The sequence below is a fragment of the Pyrus communis genome, chromosome 15, assembly GCF_963583255.1.
Source record: "Pyrus communis chromosome 15, drPyrComm1.1, whole genome shotgun sequence".
NCBI classification, from domain to species: domain Eukaryota; kingdom Viridiplantae; phylum Streptophyta; class Magnoliopsida; order Rosales; family Rosaceae; genus Pyrus; species Pyrus communis.
The window spans coordinates 22,357,995-22,375,663 of record NC_084817.1 but is presented as its reverse complement, the minus strand read 5'-3'; the positions used below and the strand labels follow the sequence as shown (position 1 = coordinate 22,375,663).

Here is a 17,669-nt window from a genome sequence, read left to right as displayed (position 1 = left end):
TCGAATTGATCTACTATGTCCGGAATTTTTCAACTTAAAACGTGGATGAACACAAACTATGACGAGAGACGAAACTGTTGAGAAATTAGTTAATATCTTTAGATCAATTTCAATCTTACGAGGAGTACATGATTATTTATTTAACAAGTTAAAGCCCTACTAAATGGGAAAAATTCGCGGAATCTAGTTCAAAGCTCCTTTGATGCCTTCTTTCAACTTGTGAAGGAGCTTGGTATAAGCTCTCTCAACTGTGTTCGAATGCAGTGACAGTCCTAGGATGAGTACTAATTTAGCTTAGAGGTGTAGATAGGTTCCAACTTAAAACTAATTCAAATTATCATTTAAATTAACTAGTTATGCAAACTAAATTCTGCACAAATATTGAGCATAAATATAAAGAGTGCGCATATGATGTAGGATTTAACAAGGCAAAACCCATCACTGGGAAAATCCTTGGGCTACCAAGCCAGGAAGCACTAATACATAAAGACTTACAAAAACTCATCAACTAGACACCCGTACTAGCTGGCAGCTTTGTCTTCGAGCTTTGCTACTCGATTTTTCTTCAGCCTTCGAGTTGAAGTGGCACGATACTAATGCGGTCGTCAATCACCTTTCCCTCGAACTTTGCAAGATACTAACTCAATCATGCATAATGTATATATGATGAAGTGTTTGTTGAAAAACAATCAATTATGAAAATCACAAGGCACATTTTCATAATTGACATTCAATTAAAAACTCAAATGAAAGCAGCATGAAAAATAATATTTTCTCTTAAAAACACATGTTGCCGAAAACATAAGATAGCAGTAGTATAAAAATTATTTTTCTTGCTCAAAATACAAAGCTGCTACTTTTTGATTCTTTTGTAAAAAAAAAAAAACCAATGTTCATGCACCCTTTCTCCAAAGACCTGACTTCTAATTTATAGACAAAAATCACCGAATGGCAAAACCTTTTCAACATCCAGATAAACAATAAGTTTATTTTGAAAGCATGCAATCAGATAAATCCCACCAATTAACAAAAGATGTGTTTTAATAATAAATGTAGAAAGGATAACTCATCTTAAAGAGATAAAACACATGATGGGTAAGAGTATTATCCCATACAGTAACATGGGATACCTAATGAATGTAGTTGGATGCGTGCGTGCAAATGTACCTGAATAAGTATCTTGTTTATGTAACATCTTTGTGATTGAAAGTGTGAGAGACATCCTTAGACTTAAACAATTACAATTGAAAATATATAACAAATCTAAGCTATTACAGACTTAGGCATTTTGTCAAGAATTGCCAATTTTGCACTAACATACAGTGGTGAAGCCACATGAGGACCTGATAGGCCTGGACCTTTCTTGCATTTTCTTTATTTTGTAAGCTTTTGCTTGTATTTGTTAGATTTAACTTCAGTTTGTGTGCTTTTGGTTGAGTACTCCATAGTTAATTCATTATTTTGTATGTATAGAGTGTTGTTAAATTTGTGTGCTTTTGGTTGAGTACTCCATGGTTAATTCACCATTTTGTATGTATAGAGTGTTGTTAAAAGAATTTATCTTCAAGGAAAAATCTCACAATTGCAGTTTTAAGCCATAATAATTATTGTTTTTTGTAGCAAAACTGGTAAAAATGTCGGTGCTTATGAAATGACTATCTTTATATTTTGTATCTCTGTTCCTCTCCTTTAATTAAAAATTTTCATTCCTATACAGAACTCCCCCCCCCCCCCCAAAACCCCAATCTTTTTCTCGCTTAATTGATTAACTTATTATTAATTCATGTGATATTAAATCTCTTGATCCCAAGTTACATCCTCAATTACTTTGTTCATTTTTTGTTTCCTTCCAAAACTCAAGTTAATCAGTGTACAATTATGACGTATTCACAAGACAAATAAGATGCCACAAGTGTGACAGCTCGTTCCGGATTTTCGAACCGTAGGGGTGAAATGACGATTTTGCCCCTAGCATGTTGGTTTCGTTGTGTGGTTGTTTTGGGTTTTGTTTGGCTGGTTTTGGACCACACACACCTTCCCACATCCCTTCACCCCTTTCCCTATCCCGTACCCTCTCTCTCTCTCTCTCTCTCTCTCTCTCTCTCTCTCCCATTTCTATCCCCACATGTACGGACGGACATAACCCATCCATACCTTCACAGATCGAGGAAACAAATTACATATTCGTGCTCGTGAGGTCCTTGGGAGTTCAACCATACCCATTTCAAGTAAGGATACCTTCGTTTTCACGTCGAACTCGGGATACCCCGATTTGGTCACTGTTCATGCACACGTTACTTCTTGTGTTTTTGGGAATTTCAAGCTTGTAGGAAGCTTGGTGAGGTCCTTAGGAGGCTCGGGGTGGTTCGTTTGAAGGTTTTGGACGTTGGGATTGTGAGTTTCAAGCTTGGCCGGAGTTGGTGGTGTTTTCCCGACGAGATTCTGTGGGTTTTAGTGCTTGAAAGTGGTATGGATTTGTTCCTCTTGTTGTAAGCTTCATTTTGGTACCAATTTTGCGAAATTTGGTTGAAAAACGAGTGAGATACAAGGTTTTAAAGTTTTCCCGATTTTCCAGCGTCGGAGCTTCACCGGAGAAGATGACGGAATATTCCGTCAGTTTGGACGGAATATTCCTAACGGCGTTAACGGAATATTCCTGACGGCGTTAACTGACGCAGTCAGTGTGCTAGACACGTGCCTGCGCGTGGGCGGCGCGTGTGGCCGTGCCTTGGCCAGCGCGTGGGGGCGCGTGCGGCAGTGGAAATTTTTTCTAAAAATATGGGGTTGTTCCTGAGGTTGAGTAGATTACGTTGGTGTATTCATACACCCCATTTGAGCAATGTATGAGAAGTTATTCCGTAATGTTGGTTATGTGTTTTAAAATTAACGTTTTTATAGTTGTTTCGCATATAGGTGAGACCTATCCCGAGGACGAGCGCGGTCACTCGAGGCAAGGGGGTTACGACCCTTCTACATACCAGTGAATGGGCTTTTGGTTTTCCATATATACCTATATACTTACGTTTTTCCCAGAAAGTGATTGGAAACGTTTATACATTTATATGCCATGCATTATGTTTGCTGTTTGTTTATGCATTATTAGTAGCATATATATATATATATATATATATATATATATATATATATATATATATATCTATATGTTGGTGCTGCGAACGCACAGGTAAGTGCCAGGTAAGTTATGGTTATATTCATGTTCAGTAGTGATTTGAGATGCATAGAGAGCTCATAACCTGCACCCCCGGTGTTAGTGATCCCGCCCAGAGTTGGGCACAGTCCTTCACGTGATGTTCACCTCCCGCACCACACGCTTATCTTGGATCCAAGTTAGGTGCACAGTCCTGTCGTACAAACCACTTTAGGTGGTTCCGACTCGTAGGTGACCCGCGATTATTCGCCCAGCCTTCACGTGATCGTAGCACTCGAGCGTACTTATTATACACCCAGTCTTGTCGTACAGACCACTTTAGGTGGTTCTGACTCGTGTGCAGGTACAGTTAGTGAGATGGAGATTTGAGCTCTAGATTCAGCCATACAGGTCACGTTAGGTGACTCCGGCTGACAGATTCATGGCATTGATTTTGACATTTTCCTGAGCACTTGCATTTATTCGAGGCATTTGGCATGACATATTTCTGAGCATGACTTATATATATGTATATTCTATTTTTCTGGGAGGTATACAGGTTTTATGGTGAGGGGTTAGAACTTTGTTTATGAAATGGTTTTTGGAAAAGCTTTGTTTTTACCCACTCACACTTTTTGTTTTGTGCCCCTCCAGGTTCTAGTTGGCTAACACTTTTGGTGGCTCCCCAGAGGATTTCCCCGGCATATCTGACAGATTATCACCAGTGTAGGACCACCTTTGGGTGTGTTTTTGTAGTATTATTTCTCCCGGACTGCATTAGGTCTTCGAGCTCTGAACTTTGTTTTTCACACTTACGCTTGCACATGTATGTTCTTACTTTGTGTAAAGCTGGTTTTTATTTATTCGTATGTTCTTACTTTGTGTAAAGCTGGTTTTTATTTATTCGTACTTTTATTATTATTTTATTAGCTTCCGCACTGTGTACATGGTTACGTCACTTCCACGTGACGGCCAGCATGCCCTGATCTCGGTCGGGGTGTGTCAACAAGTCTAAAAACTATATTATTACAACTTTTGAGTTTCTTATTCGACAAGTAAGTAAAACATGAATATAAGAAAATTTTGTCTAATAGAGTTTACTAGACTTACTTTATTAAAAATGGAGTAGGATTCTCTCCCCCTCCTATTCCCATCCCCTTCCATCCTCTCCTCTCACACATTACTTTTTGTCTTATTGGCTCTATAAAAAAATCAATATAAGATGTTAACATGGCATAACCATAACTGTTCAAGTAGGAGGGAAGGGAAGGGGAGAGAATCATCCTCCATTACAAATAACATACTTATCTTAGCTAATTTACACCAATTTAACTCGAGACTAATCATTCTCTAAAATATGAAGGCATAATATATACTGATTTTCGAAGATTGTTGATTCTTATTGATGATAATCCTATGATCAAGAATATTTTAGGATATGAATGTAAAAGAGAAAAAGCCTTTTCAATCTAACTTTTTCATTATCATATACATATATATTACTAGAAAATTCATTTGTACTAATATATGTTAATCAATTTAGTTTACGAGTATATTTAATTTCCTTGAAATCTTTACTTACAGTTGATACCTGGTTAATTTGACACACAAAATTAATACGTTTGCTAATAATTTTTAATACAAGTAGATCATACTATTATATGTGAACCTCACTTTTATTAAAGAATACATCAATTAGTGTATCAATTTTGTATGTCCTAATAATATGAGATCGAAATTATTTACCAACTAAGTGTGCATCACTCCTAAGCATGGAATATTTGCATCATGCATGTGTCATGCTCCCCTAAGCAGCCACCCGGAAACTCAATTGTTGCTTGGGATTGTGCAAAATATTACCCAAATGCTATAAAGCAGAAAAAGATAGAGGAAAGTTTTGAGGTATGCTCAATGGCCCTTTAGCTGCAAACTTACATTTTACATTACAGTGCTCCCTGGGCTCCACTTCCCTCCCTCACGTCTCTCCTCCTCACAATAATTTCTACAAGTGAGCATTCCAAGTCCCACTAAAGGACGATCGATCGAGGATCAAGACTACCCAAAAATCTCGATGCAGCGTGAAATTAAGCACAAGTCAACTCCTCTTGATATTCGTTATATCAGGTTTGTCTTCAAAAGTTCAGCCTAGCTACTAAGTAGTCCGATTTTTTAAACAATTTTTATAATTTAATTTTTTTAGAGTTAATCTTTACCGTTCATTTTCCAAACTACTCAGTAGTCGTGGACTATTGCAAAATAACTTAATATTACACAACAACTTATTACGCCAAATTTTGGTTACAAACAAATTAATGTATCTATTATGTATTTGCCTTGAGTAAACAAGGTTGAGTAGGTCCAGACACAAAACAAAGACAAACACTGCTACATGAGGCTTTCACTGTGAGATTCATATCTAAAGACACAAAACATATGTATCTGTTCTGTATTTGCCTTAAAATTTTCTGACCATGAGTGAATGTGGTCTTCATTGTGGGATTCGCACATATTCATGGTCAAATAATGCTTAAGCGGCTGCATGCCACTTCTCATCGAGAAGAATATGGTTACTTTAAGAGAATAGATCAAAATCTGTAAAACGTGTAGGATTGCTTACTCCCCTCTATGTGACTGCCAGTGTTGGAAAAATAGTAAAACAGATCGATCTCATTGTTGACATACTTTCTAATATCTTTGAGTTCTACAATCAATAATATGGTCCATTTCTATTAAAAATATGTTAGATATGAAATTTGTTGTGTGCAAAGTTTTAAAAAAATATTAGGCCCTAGTTGGGCGGCGAACTGAGGCCTAGCGCCTAAGCGGCGTTAGGTGGGGATATTTAGAATAGTTGGTGTGTGTTTAATTAGCATTGTTTAGGAATGTATGAAGGTAAATTCAATGTGTTGAATAGTGAGGGGGCGAAACTCGAAACTTCCGTACAATTTTTTTGCTTCAGTTTGCAATGCGACATATAAGTCTACCCACTCGGAGTGTAACTTATGGAGATTGTTTACAACGTTAATCTAGCTACAACTTGAAGTAATGAAATTATACAATTGGATAAAGCTCATCAGTAATAATGGAGCACTAGTTAGGTCCCTCTCTCTTCTCTAGTTTCTCTCTTGATGAGTTCTCTTAATTACTCTAATTATGATTAATTTGGCAAACTTATTTCATCAAGATCGTCCAAAGATAAGAACACTTCGTCCAAGCATGAAAGCTCTGTCCCATCATCATCATCATCCTCCTCTTCATCACGCTCGAAGACTCGACATAGAACATATCCACTGTATTCCTAAAAAGAAAAATATATATAGAAATAAGAATAACCGAAAATACAATTTTTTTTTTCATATGTACGCAAAATGATATAATTATTTTGCTTCTTGACGTAATATAGTACGTGAGTTGCCACGCATGCATTACTAACTGTTTTGGGTTGCCCTCTTCTTTTGGAAGATCTGGGGGTGGTGGTGGTGGTGGAAGAAGAAGCACAATCTGAGGCTGACGAAGATAGACGATACTCATGCATTATCCAATTAGTTTTGATGCCTGAATTTGGAGCTTCTCCAACATAAAACGTCAAATATCTTTTCATCCCAACTTTGCTAGTAGAATTAGAAGATGAGCTTGAAAAGATAGGTTCTTCAATGCCTAATGTTTTCCAGTACCCATTACTCGTGACCCGATTCTGTGCCCTCCTGCTGTAGAAATACCACTGCTTGCCCTCGCTCAAAGCCTTACCTATATGTGCATATATACAGTGAAAAAAACTCATTAATTAATGTACAAAAATTGTTCTCTTACCAGAAAATTTGACAATATTCACTAATTATATTGCTAGTCTGAATATGTACGTGAATCAATCGGATACTTGCGTAGCAACGTATGTATACAAGTTTGGCAAGAGAGTCATGTAATGTGTGCTAGTTGTATGTATATCAGCTATTCATTGTCACCTATATATATTCAACTATTCATTACTATGCATGGTACAAAAAACAAGCATACCATTTAGTTCCCACGGATCATATGGGTAGAGATGGAGATCGGGAATGACATCGGGATGGAAAGGTAAGAGAGTTGCCTTACGTTGAAGGAAATGGACTACAAGTTCTTCGTCCGTCGGGTCAAATCGAAAACCAGGAGGGAGCTTAAACTGGTTATCTCCCATTAGGATCAAATATCAAACAATAACAAGAAGAAGAGAGAAGAAGAAGAAGACGACGAAGTTATGTGATACAGTATCTAAGCTATGGATATATAATTCTTGTAAACGAAGTCTTAGCTGAAGGTGATACTTATAGCTAGCCATAAAGAAAGCAATAATAGATCGAGATGAAGAGAGAAAAAAGATAAAAAAATAAATATAAAAGAGAAGTGAGTGAGTGAGCGAGTGACGTGACGTGAAAAAGAAGGTGGGTTTTCATCAGAAATGAGAGTTGAGTAGATGGTTTGATTGATGATAAAGGTGCTTTGATTGATGATATGCAAGGCGGCGGCCAACGAATGGATTGGGGGTTTGGAGGGACATGTCTGCGTGCAACACCCCCCACAAAAAATAAAATGAAAAAACCAAAAATACTTGATTGTAAGAGTAAGTGGATGTGCCATATACACTTCTTTTGGACACTAACTTATGTAGGAGTCATTCTTCTTTCAATGACAATGTAATATCATTGTATCAAATAAATATTATAATTGAAACCATTCATTTTTTAGGAAAAATTATTTGATTAAAAAAATTTTAATCATTTATAAGAATCAAAATAAATTTACGTTTCAGTATAAAGATGTTACTTGTACGTTACGCCGATTTGTTGGACACATAGAAGAATCAGAGATATCTGAATTGAACGAATTTTCTTGAAATGATCTTTAGATGGTTGAAGAGAATAAATAATTCTGATTATAACATTTATACAGTAAAATAATGTCACACTGTCATTGAAAAAAAATCATCCTCACAAATAAGGAGCAAAGTCTAATATTTTTATTTGTTTATATATTCAATCATGTTGTATATTTGGAATTTGATAAAATCAGAAAATTTGGAAAATATATTGTGGGTCTTCATCATCCCACTTCATGCTGATATCATGCACCTCGTCCACGTGGCACACACGAATGTGGGTTTGGTCGTGGACCAATTTGAGGTTCGAATTCGATGGGCCATCTTCCTTTTGGAGTGTGCCGAAACACCAATAATTATCATTAATAATTATTAAAAAGTGTTTTAACTAACTCGTGGCTTTTGCTTTCCCTTGCTTCTCTTAAAGAACACTAGTCATCAATGTCCCCAACCCTAAATTCACAAATCAGAGTCTTCAGAGTCAACGCAAAACTTTTTCTTTACTTTGGGAGTTTTTATTTTTCAAGTTTATCTTATACATTCTCTTTAATTTCTATCATGTAGCCTTTTTTTTTTTTTTTTTGTTAAAAATGATGGTTTTCAACTCTTTATCTTTAACTTACTTTCACGTATAACTCTATCCGCCTTCATCGTTGGGCTAACCCTAATGGGTTCTTCCTCCTTTTATTTTATACTCTCTTCCTCTCTCTCTCTCTCTCTCTCTCTCTCTCTCTCTCTCTCTCACATCTAGAGTAGACTCGAATTAGTAATTTTACAGATTTTTTTTTTTGTTAAGAATGATGGTTTTCAGCTCTTTATCTCTAACTTACTTTCACGTATAACTCTATCCGCCTTCATCATTGGGCTAACCCTAATGGATTCTTCCTCCTTTTATTTTATACATGTTCTCCTCTCTCTCTCTCTCTCTCTCTCTCTCTCATCTAGAATAGACTCGAACTAGTAATTTTTCAAATGCACTAAAACTAGCTCATCGAAAAATATTATGTCTAAACATACTTGAAATGGTGATTGAAGTTGTTCTTAGAAGATGTGTAGTAATTTGGAAGCTCAGATTTATTATTGAGGATATTTGGATGCCAGCTTCTAATAGGGTGGTGCAGTTTTGAGATCATCTTATTCCCGTTGGAAACGCCATGACTTAACCACTTGCCTTGTAGTATGTGACCAAAACGGCTACATAACCAAAGAGCCACATCTTGTCAAGATTTAATTTTTAGCGTAATGTTAGGGAGGCCAAACTTTTAAACCAAATTTTGCAAACCAAACAATGTATTACCAATAAAAAAAAATTAAAAAAAAGAGTTTTGAACAAAACACTCCTGGTACTGTTCACTTTAACAAAAAATGATACTGTTCACTTTAACAAAAAATGATACTGTTCACTTTAACGAAAAATAACATTTTTACTTTAAAAAGTCATTTTTGGTACTATTCACTTACAACACATTTTTGTCATTTTGATTAAAACTTAAAGTTTTCAAGCCTTTTTCATTAGTTTTCCTTAAAAAATAAGCACGTTGATTAATGCTTAAGTAATCATTCAATCATCAACAACATATCATTTGGTTTGCAAATTTGGTTTTAAAAATTTGGTCTTCCTAAAATTACCCTATTTTTTATTTCCTACGTAGTTACAAGAAGTGAGTTTATAAAAATTTAATATTGAAAAAACCAAGGGAGCAAATCTTAAAATCTAGAGTAAATTGTAGCAATAGTTCTTTAACTTCAACTCAATTGAAACAATAGTCCCTCAACTAAAAATTGATTACTATTGATCCCTCAACTCATAAAAACGTGCAGCTATAGTCCCTTAACTAAAAATCTATTACCATTGGTTCCTCAATTTTAATCCAACTGGAAAAATGATCCTTCAACTTTAACCCAATTGGAGCAATAGTCCCTCAACTTTGACTCAATTATAGCAATGGTCATTCCAACATAACTTATTTTGACAAAATTCTAACGAAGTTGACGAAAATGACCATAGCTGCACACTTTGATAAGTAGAGGGACTCCAATTGTAGCAATGCTCCTTCCAACATAACTCATTTTGACAAAAAGGATCATAGCTACACATTTTGATAAGTTGAAGGACCAATGATAATAGATTTTTAGTTAATGAACCATTCCTCCAATTTGATTAAAGTTAAGGGATCATTGCTACAATTTACTCTAAAATCTAATAAGAAATAGGAAATTAATCAAAATCCTTCTCCTATAGTAGAAAAACGTATGATGATGCCATTGCCAATTCAAAATCCTGAAGCCTGTTCAAGTACAAAATTCAAACGCAATGACAAGGTAAAATTTCGATGTCTCCAATTAGAAAAGAAAAAAAAATCGATGTCAATATCAATGAACTTCCGGAAAAAAAAAAAAAAAAAAAAAAAAAAAATCGAAAAAACTATAGCTGTCAACTTAAACTAACAAACAACTGATGTGAATTGAAGATGACACAAGTCGACATCAATCCATCCTAGATAGCAACGAAAGCATGACTCAAGTGTAAACGAGAAATTATAGTTTACAAAACATGGTCCACGCAATGAAATAGAATCCTCTTGTCCAGATAAACATGTAAGATTGTTCCAATAAACTTCTCTAAGCCACCACACATGTCATTATCATAAGCAAACTATCAAAAAGAAAAGAACTTATCCAACGAATTTGACCTCCGACATCAATGGTAGTCAGGAAAAGGCAGTAATCACTTGATTCGAACTAAGCTGCTTATGTAGTGATCTGAACTTATCATTGAGCCTCTTGATCTGCAAATTCAACAGTATGTCAGGCAAATGTGTGCAAGCACGCGTGAAGTGGGTAAGAAAGAGAGAAATTTGAGAGGTTATAAGTGAAATAGAAACACAAGGCATAATTGAAATACCCTTTTAATCTCAATTTCTGCATCTCGCCTTCGCTGGCCTAATGAGCGTCTCAGATTGGTGATATCAAAAATATTATCCAAGTCATCCTCAAAAGCAGATTTTAAGTCTTCTCTAAGCAGTGCAGGCAACTTATCTACAACAGGCATCAGAAGAAAGCAGTTGAACTGCAAAACAAAGGCACAAGTTATTATACAGAACAAAAAGTCCCATTAGAGGGTTGATAGTGTTTATATGTGTGTGTGTGTCTGATTTAAAACTAACGAAACAAGTCATTATTCACTTCGCCTGAAACATCGACCAAATAGCATGCTAGTTACCACTTCCACTTACTCAGTTACATTTGGAAAGAAGCAGTTTATATTACAAACCTTCAACTCTGCAGAGGCTAAGAAATATTCCTTTATGCCATGAAATATCTGCTGCACCAAAGCATAAACGATCCTTTCAGATGAAGGAGCAAGCCTCCTATTCCAAAGTGTACTATCTAAAAGATCAGCCAGCCTTGTTTCTGTTGAATGAATAGAAGATGTCAAATCCGTGCCAGATGCCACATGACTGAGCTTCACATCTCCCCGTGACTTTGTATCCTTGTCACTGGTGACTGACCCAAAGGATGAATCTTGAGAAAGACCAGCAGATGCACCACTACCACCTGTCGTGGCATGTTCTGTTCCAGTGAAAGAGTCTAAAAATTGACGTAACCCAGCTCGATTCTACTAATTAGGCATCAAATGACATCAAATTATTAAAGCAAGTAGATTTGATAGGGAAAATCATGCAATATAATGAATCCTGTAGAAATAATAAGGTTTGAATGCTCCCTTTTCAGGTTCCACAATATAAAAAAAATATATACAAAAAGCATTCGTATGTGGGTTATTAGCTATATAAACAGCATATTAATTGGAATATATGTCCTTTGCCTTCTGATAAGTTATTTTAGGGGGTTGAGATCATACCTAGCGTTTATATGGCATAAAAGACAATTTTTTTTTAAATCCCCACGGACTTTTAGTATTTCAGATGTTAATCTATTTATCCAAGTAGGCCTACAACAGTAATCTTCTTCTTTTTTTTTTATCTTTTTCTCAGCCAGAACGTGAGAAAGAAGTTATCTCCTCGTTTCCAGGTAGTTCAACTAGAAAAGAGCCTTCGTTAACTGTTTTCACTGCTTTATCTTCCTTCTAAATCTATTTCATCACTGCACAATCAAACTCATTCAAAATTTCGTAAATACACCAATTTGAAATTACAGCATAAGACATGTAAGAATGCCTTCATAGTCAACTATAATTACCTTGTTGTGAAGAGACCAGGTCACGTAACGGGTGGTGCTTACTAAATCCTCCATGCATCTGCACCAAAAACATATTTAACAGAAAATGGTTCAGGTGAAGAAAAGCAGGATATACAAGACATACACATTCTTGGGGATTGCATCAATTCTTAATTTCACTTGAAGTATAATCAATCGATAAACTGCACATTAATGTTTTACTGCTGCATTTAATGAAAGAATATCATATTTAATTACCTGAACAATGTTTTTATGGGTCCAGTTTGAAAGATTGACTGAAAATAACCTTAGCGGATAGCATTAGCCATGTACAAATTCTAGCTCATCAGTTCCAACGTAGTTGTAATTTATGTAATTTAGCAAATGCAGCATCTAGGGAATCGATCTAGGTTAGGTGTGGTTCATTGCATCCATGCATCCACGCAGACCAGTACTTGGGTATTCCTCCTAAATTTCCACATTTGTTTCTTGGCTTCCTCGTGCAGGTTGGATGAATGCAAGACATTTCCTTCATGAACTGAGATTAGATCTTTAGGTGAAGCTGGTTTTTGGTAGATTTTAATGGGAGTCCAGATGTTTGTTTTTGGGCACTTTTTCCTCTTAAAATTTCCCTAGCTCCATAGTGACTAAAGGTTTTTCTTGAGAGGCAGTATGCATTTCTTGGACCAATGAGTGGCATTCCATTTGGAAACCTCTCAAAAGGCCCTACATTTCCCGAATAAATTTTGATGAATCAGTAAAACATATTACCGAAAATTTTATACGTTTTATCATTTGTGATTCTAAAGAACAGGAAATTTGGTGTAACATACTGTTTTAATGACTAGATGGAGACCTCTAAAAGATGGTTTGGATGAACAGTTAGAATTTGCTATAAAAAGATTTAGGTAACGTAATATTTGTTCCTTGTAAGTTAGTAGCTGATTTAACTGGTTAATCTACCATGTTGGATGCCTTGCAACTATAATTTGAGACATTTAATTCTTTTAGCACACATTGATCATGTGGTGGCTAACACAAATTTAGAGAAGTCAGCGCTTCAATAGATCCCCCCATAACTATTGATGCAAACTAGAAGATTGACATAAAATCTTCTGTCTATGGTTGTAAACTGATAAATTTTTATTTCTTTGATTTAGTTATGACATGTTTGTTTTTATGTATTGAAAATGAAAATTATAAAAAAAACACAGCAGGTACTCACTCACTAAAATAGTAATATATATAAGTAACAAAGTGGCTTACTTTTCACGACAAGCCCTTTCGGTAGATTCTGCAAAGTCATTGAAAGCAGAAGCAACACGCCTCAGAAACACCTCATGGCCACTTAAATACTCACCATCTTTCTGTAGAAAGCAAGATAGAAATTGCAAGAATTAACTGCATAGAACTTGAGGAGTTTATATGCACACAAGATTTGGAAACCACTAACCTACACAACGGTGTAGTCCATACCTGAAGAAGATAGACTGATATAGGAAGTAATCTCTTCAGAATGTGCAAGAGCCTACAACCTAACTGCATGAGTAGAAATATTAATTTTCCCATAGATGGCTAAGAACATGATGGTCATAACAAGATATTTACTTGCGAAATAATATGTAGTCTGATTCACCACAAAAAAATATAATTTGAAGCAGCACATCGCACACACAACCTCGTGTATATGGAAGGAATGAAAAATGGGATATTAGTAAATTACTGAGAGAAATTATTCATCACCTGATGAAGGAAAGGCTCAAACGTATCACGTGCCTTTGCAACAGCTATTACACAAGCTGTCCTGATTTATCAAAAGTAAATTTGAAATGGAAAAGGGATTAGTAATAGAAAGGAAAACAAAAACTTCAAGAAAAAATTTGGACCACAAATATTGCAGCTTAAAAATCAGAATCAAAAGTATGACAAATAATAAAATCATAGATACCTTGAGTAGTTTGTTCCATCATGTAAATCTTCCACTCCACATGCATTTACAATTTCTTCCCTCGTAATTGGAGGGCATTTTATACCTCCAACTACAAAACGGAACTCAGCCATGGCACGATGGTATTGTGCACCCCCATATAGACGCATTCCTGCATTCTGCACAAATGGATAAACAGTGCTTACATGCATGTATATGAAACTCTATAAAAATCAAGTCAGTTTGGGTCCAGAAGACAAGAAACAAGTCTACAGTTTTCAGCCTAGTAGAAACCTTAACCTAGATGTTTACGAGAGAGACAGAAAAGGTAGCATATCACGGTTTGGTGTTCATATTGGAAAGGACAGCAAGAAGCCAGGCTGACTCCTACATTTAGAAAGAAAAACAAAACAAGCCACAAAAGAGGGAGAGAGAGAGAGAGAGAAAGAGAGAGAGAGAGAGAGATTTCAGTGTGACAATGTTTCTCCCACAAGCCATGCAAACGCAAAAGAAAATTTACAATGTTTCTCCCACAAGCCATGCAAACGCAAAAGAAAATTTACTCTCTGAGAATTCTATAACTTACCGGTATAAGCTTGTGAGGGAACTGAAGGCCATCACTGCTAACAAATGCCCCTCCATTAGTCCTCTCGTCTTGTAGCGTTTCACCTTGAGAAAGGAACGGTATGTAAATGAAAGTAAAATAGCAAAGACTCCAGCAACACAACATGAAATAAATTCCCATCACCAGTCCTCTCATCCTGTACTGTTTCACCTTTAGTAACCATATGCTTAAATAGTTTGTGATTAACATTATTTACCAAATTTATCTGGAGGTGCAACAACAGTTCCTTTTAGTAGCAATGATAACTGAGGAACAAAGCAAACTTTTGTCAGTAAAAACACACATAAAACCAAACAATAGTTTTTAAAACATAAAATTTCAAATGAAAAACTAAAATCTAAAACAGCCAAACTAATGAAAAAAAATAAACGATAACATAAAAAGTTTCATAAAATTATGAGACTTCTATTGTAAGCACAAACCAAACACAGCTGAGCATTAAGAATAGTCGCATGAATTTTTCCGCCCCAACAATTTGAAGGGAAATAAAAGGAAGACCCTAATCTACTTTTGACCGATGTCCTTAGAGGGAGATCTCAATGTGGTCCTAACCTTTAGAACTATTGCGTGAGGCTATTCTACTGCCCATAGATAAAGTACAAAACACCAGCCACAGAAGATTCAGATACTAAGATATGAATAACAATAACAAATGACTACTCGAAAATGACAACGTCTAAACTACAGTAACCTTTGTCAAGAACAGATCATGAAATATTCTTCCTTTCTCCTTTAGTTTCAGTTCATCCAAAGTGCTGCATAAAAAAAAATAACGCAATATAACCAACCAATATAAAAGAAATCAATGAGAAAACAAAATTTGCTTAACCTTCCTGGTCAATGGTCTGATCAAAGTTTAAGCAAATAAAGTGCCATAAATTTCATCCAGTCTGTATATTGCCCTAAAGGAATGTGCTTTGTAAGTTAAAACTGTGGACCTGAGTTCTTGATTTATTTCATTCATCTTTCTTGTTGCACTGCGGAACTCCTTCTCAAGAAGTGGAATGATTAGTGGCACATTATCCATATACCTTGCAAAATTTGATTCCCAAACTTTTAGCCATGGAACTTAGCAAGTTGTCATTATTATTATCAGAATAGGAAGGACCGAAGTATTAATAACCTTTTCTGTAACAATTCTTCCAAAAATGATCTAAGTTTGCTTACACCTATTCGACTTCTTTCTTGCATTGACAGTGACCGGCCCATTCTCTCCTCCAAGCCTGCAACATCTTCCATCTCTCTTAATGATATTGCCTGTATAAGAAAATGGTGCAAACCGGCCATCATTTAGAGCCATAAAGAAGCAAACTCTGACTTCAAAAGTTGCTCTGAGGATCAGTGGATTAAATTATCATGCTCAATGAAATATAGTTACTAAAGAATACTGATCTACTTTAAAGCTTATATCATTAAATGATAAAAACAATAATCTGCAGCGGAATATTGGCAACCATCAATTAGGTTGCCGAATGAACATCACAACCCTTCCTCTCTTTTTTTTAACTCTCCGAAAATGAATAGAGGGTGAGCATGAATACCTTTTTGAACTCGTCATTAGATCTGTAAACCGAATCTTGGCCAACACCAACTCTTCCAGAGGGCACAGAAGTGAAAAAGGGAGAGTCTCCCAAGATACACCCATCGAGCATACAAGTGGGAGGTGAGAGAAATACTTCCACATCCGAGGCACGAGAAAACTGGGGTATTTTGGTATCAAGTTTTGTTGAGACAATCACAGTCCTTGAGAGCTCGGGATCAATCTGCACACAATGACCAAGGTAAAGCTTGACCGGAAAGAGTAAAATACAACACAACACAACATACCGCATAAACAGAACAAAAGAAGCAATACCTGCATTACAACCCTTCTTGTAGTTGCATTACTCCAGTCACTGCAATCTTCAAGACACAAAATTATAAACTCTTTATGCTGCATTTTCGCTCGTACAAGTGCTTCGACAGCACGAGCTTGGCCCTGTCATCATCATCAATTACAAATTTACGATGCAACACTATCGAAATGTGGAATACGGTCACCAATGAAACCATCACGTTTTCGACTCGAAATTCAAACATTATTGACAATGGGAAACCTGTAAAGCTCGATTCTTTGGACCAGGAGCAGGAGCGATTAGTCCAGGAGTGTCGATAATGGTAAGATTTGGGCAATTCTTGTACTCCACTCGAATTATGATCTCCTTGGAGGAGAAAAGACAAGGCTCCTTCTCCAACCTCATGTTCTCAGCTTCAATGTAGTCTTGAATTTCTTGGAGCGAGAGAGGCTTTTCGTAATCGGAACTGGAATCCGAGGGGAGGAGGAGGCGGCAGACGGGGGAGTGGGCGTGGGGATCGTACTTCATGTGAAGGGTGATGGGGCGGCGGGTCTTGGTGCCGCCGCCGACGTGGTTAAACTGGAACCCCATGAGTGCTTCCACCAAGGCGCTCTTGCCGTCGGTCTGGTGGCCCACCACAAGCACCGCTGGCGCGTCGAATGGAGTGTCGAAGGCCTGCGCAAGGCCGTGGAGTTCGTTGTAGGCTTCGTACAGACGGCACTGCTCCTCCTCCTCCCTCGACATTGCTGCGCCGCTGCTTCTGTTACTGGTAGAGTGAAGTGGCGTAGGCCAGTCGATAGTGTACGTACGGTTATTCAGATGGAAACTCGGAGTCGACGTTTCAAACGTTATCTCTTTCTACTCGAAATGATTTTGTTTTTGTCTTGTTTCTGTCTCTCAAGTATCGACTACTTTTTGTTTTATATTTTTAGCATAATTTTCGTGTTAATATTATAAAATATTAAGTATAAAAAATATAAGAGGTCGAAAAGTTTATAGAGAGTTTCATTTTAAAAAAGTCTCTTTGATATTTCTTGAAGAAATTATATCATTAAATTATAGTGTTCGAACTAGTATTTTTATTACCGATTATGTAT

The 17,669-nt window shown here is 36.4% G+C and overlaps 2 protein-coding genes across 2 annotated transcripts; both read right to left on the bottom strand.

Moving 5' to 3' along the window:
• Positions 1-6,118: 6,118 nt before the first annotated feature.
• Positions 6,119-7,403, bottom strand: LOC137716763 (NAC domain-containing protein 104-like). Its single transcript, XM_068456145.1, has 3 exons — positions 7,163-7,403; positions 6,582-6,895; positions 6,119-6,446 (listed from the first exon to the last, which is right to left on the bottom strand). The coding sequence occupies exons 1-3, from the start codon at positions 7,323-7,325 to the stop codon at positions 6,306-6,308; spliced, it is 618 nt and encodes a 205-aa protein (XP_068312246.1). The 5' UTR covers positions 7,326-7,403; the 3' UTR covers positions 6,119-6,305.
• Positions 7,404-10,468: 3,065 nt separating this feature from the next.
• On the bottom strand, positions 10,469-17,454 carry LOC137717846 (dynamin-like protein ARC5). Its single transcript, XM_068457333.1, is given in 17 exon segments — positions 10,469-10,723; positions 10,725-10,792; positions 10,909-11,073; positions 11,278-11,622; positions 12,207-12,264; positions 13,452-13,552; positions 13,662-13,724; positions 13,929-13,989; positions 14,134-14,291; positions 14,699-14,781; positions 14,934-14,982; positions 15,429-15,492; positions 15,676-15,768; positions 15,861-15,994; positions 16,279-16,500; positions 16,593-16,715; positions 16,834-17,454. Coding segments are annotated over 17 exon segments (2,289 nt in total). The 5' UTR covers positions 17,317-17,454; the 3' UTR covers positions 10,469-10,704.
• Positions 17,455-17,669: the final 215 nt, after the last annotated feature.

What these genes read in the sequence shown, in the direction of transcription:
- LOC137716763 (XM_068456145.1), bottom strand. Translation starts at nt 7,325, where the DNA reads ATGGGAGATAACCAGTTTAAGCTCCCTCCTGGTTTTCGATTTGACCCG. An exon ending in TGATCCGTGGGAACTAAATG is followed by an intron (nt 6,896 to 7,162) that starts GTATGCTTGTTT and finishes ATGCACATATAG; the next exon opens with GTAAGGCTTTGAGCGAGGGC. An exon ending in GAAGAGGGCAACCCAAAACA is followed by an intron (nt 6,447 to 6,581) that starts GTTAGTAATGCA and finishes TTTTCTTTTTAG; the next exon opens with GAATACAGTGGATATGTTCT.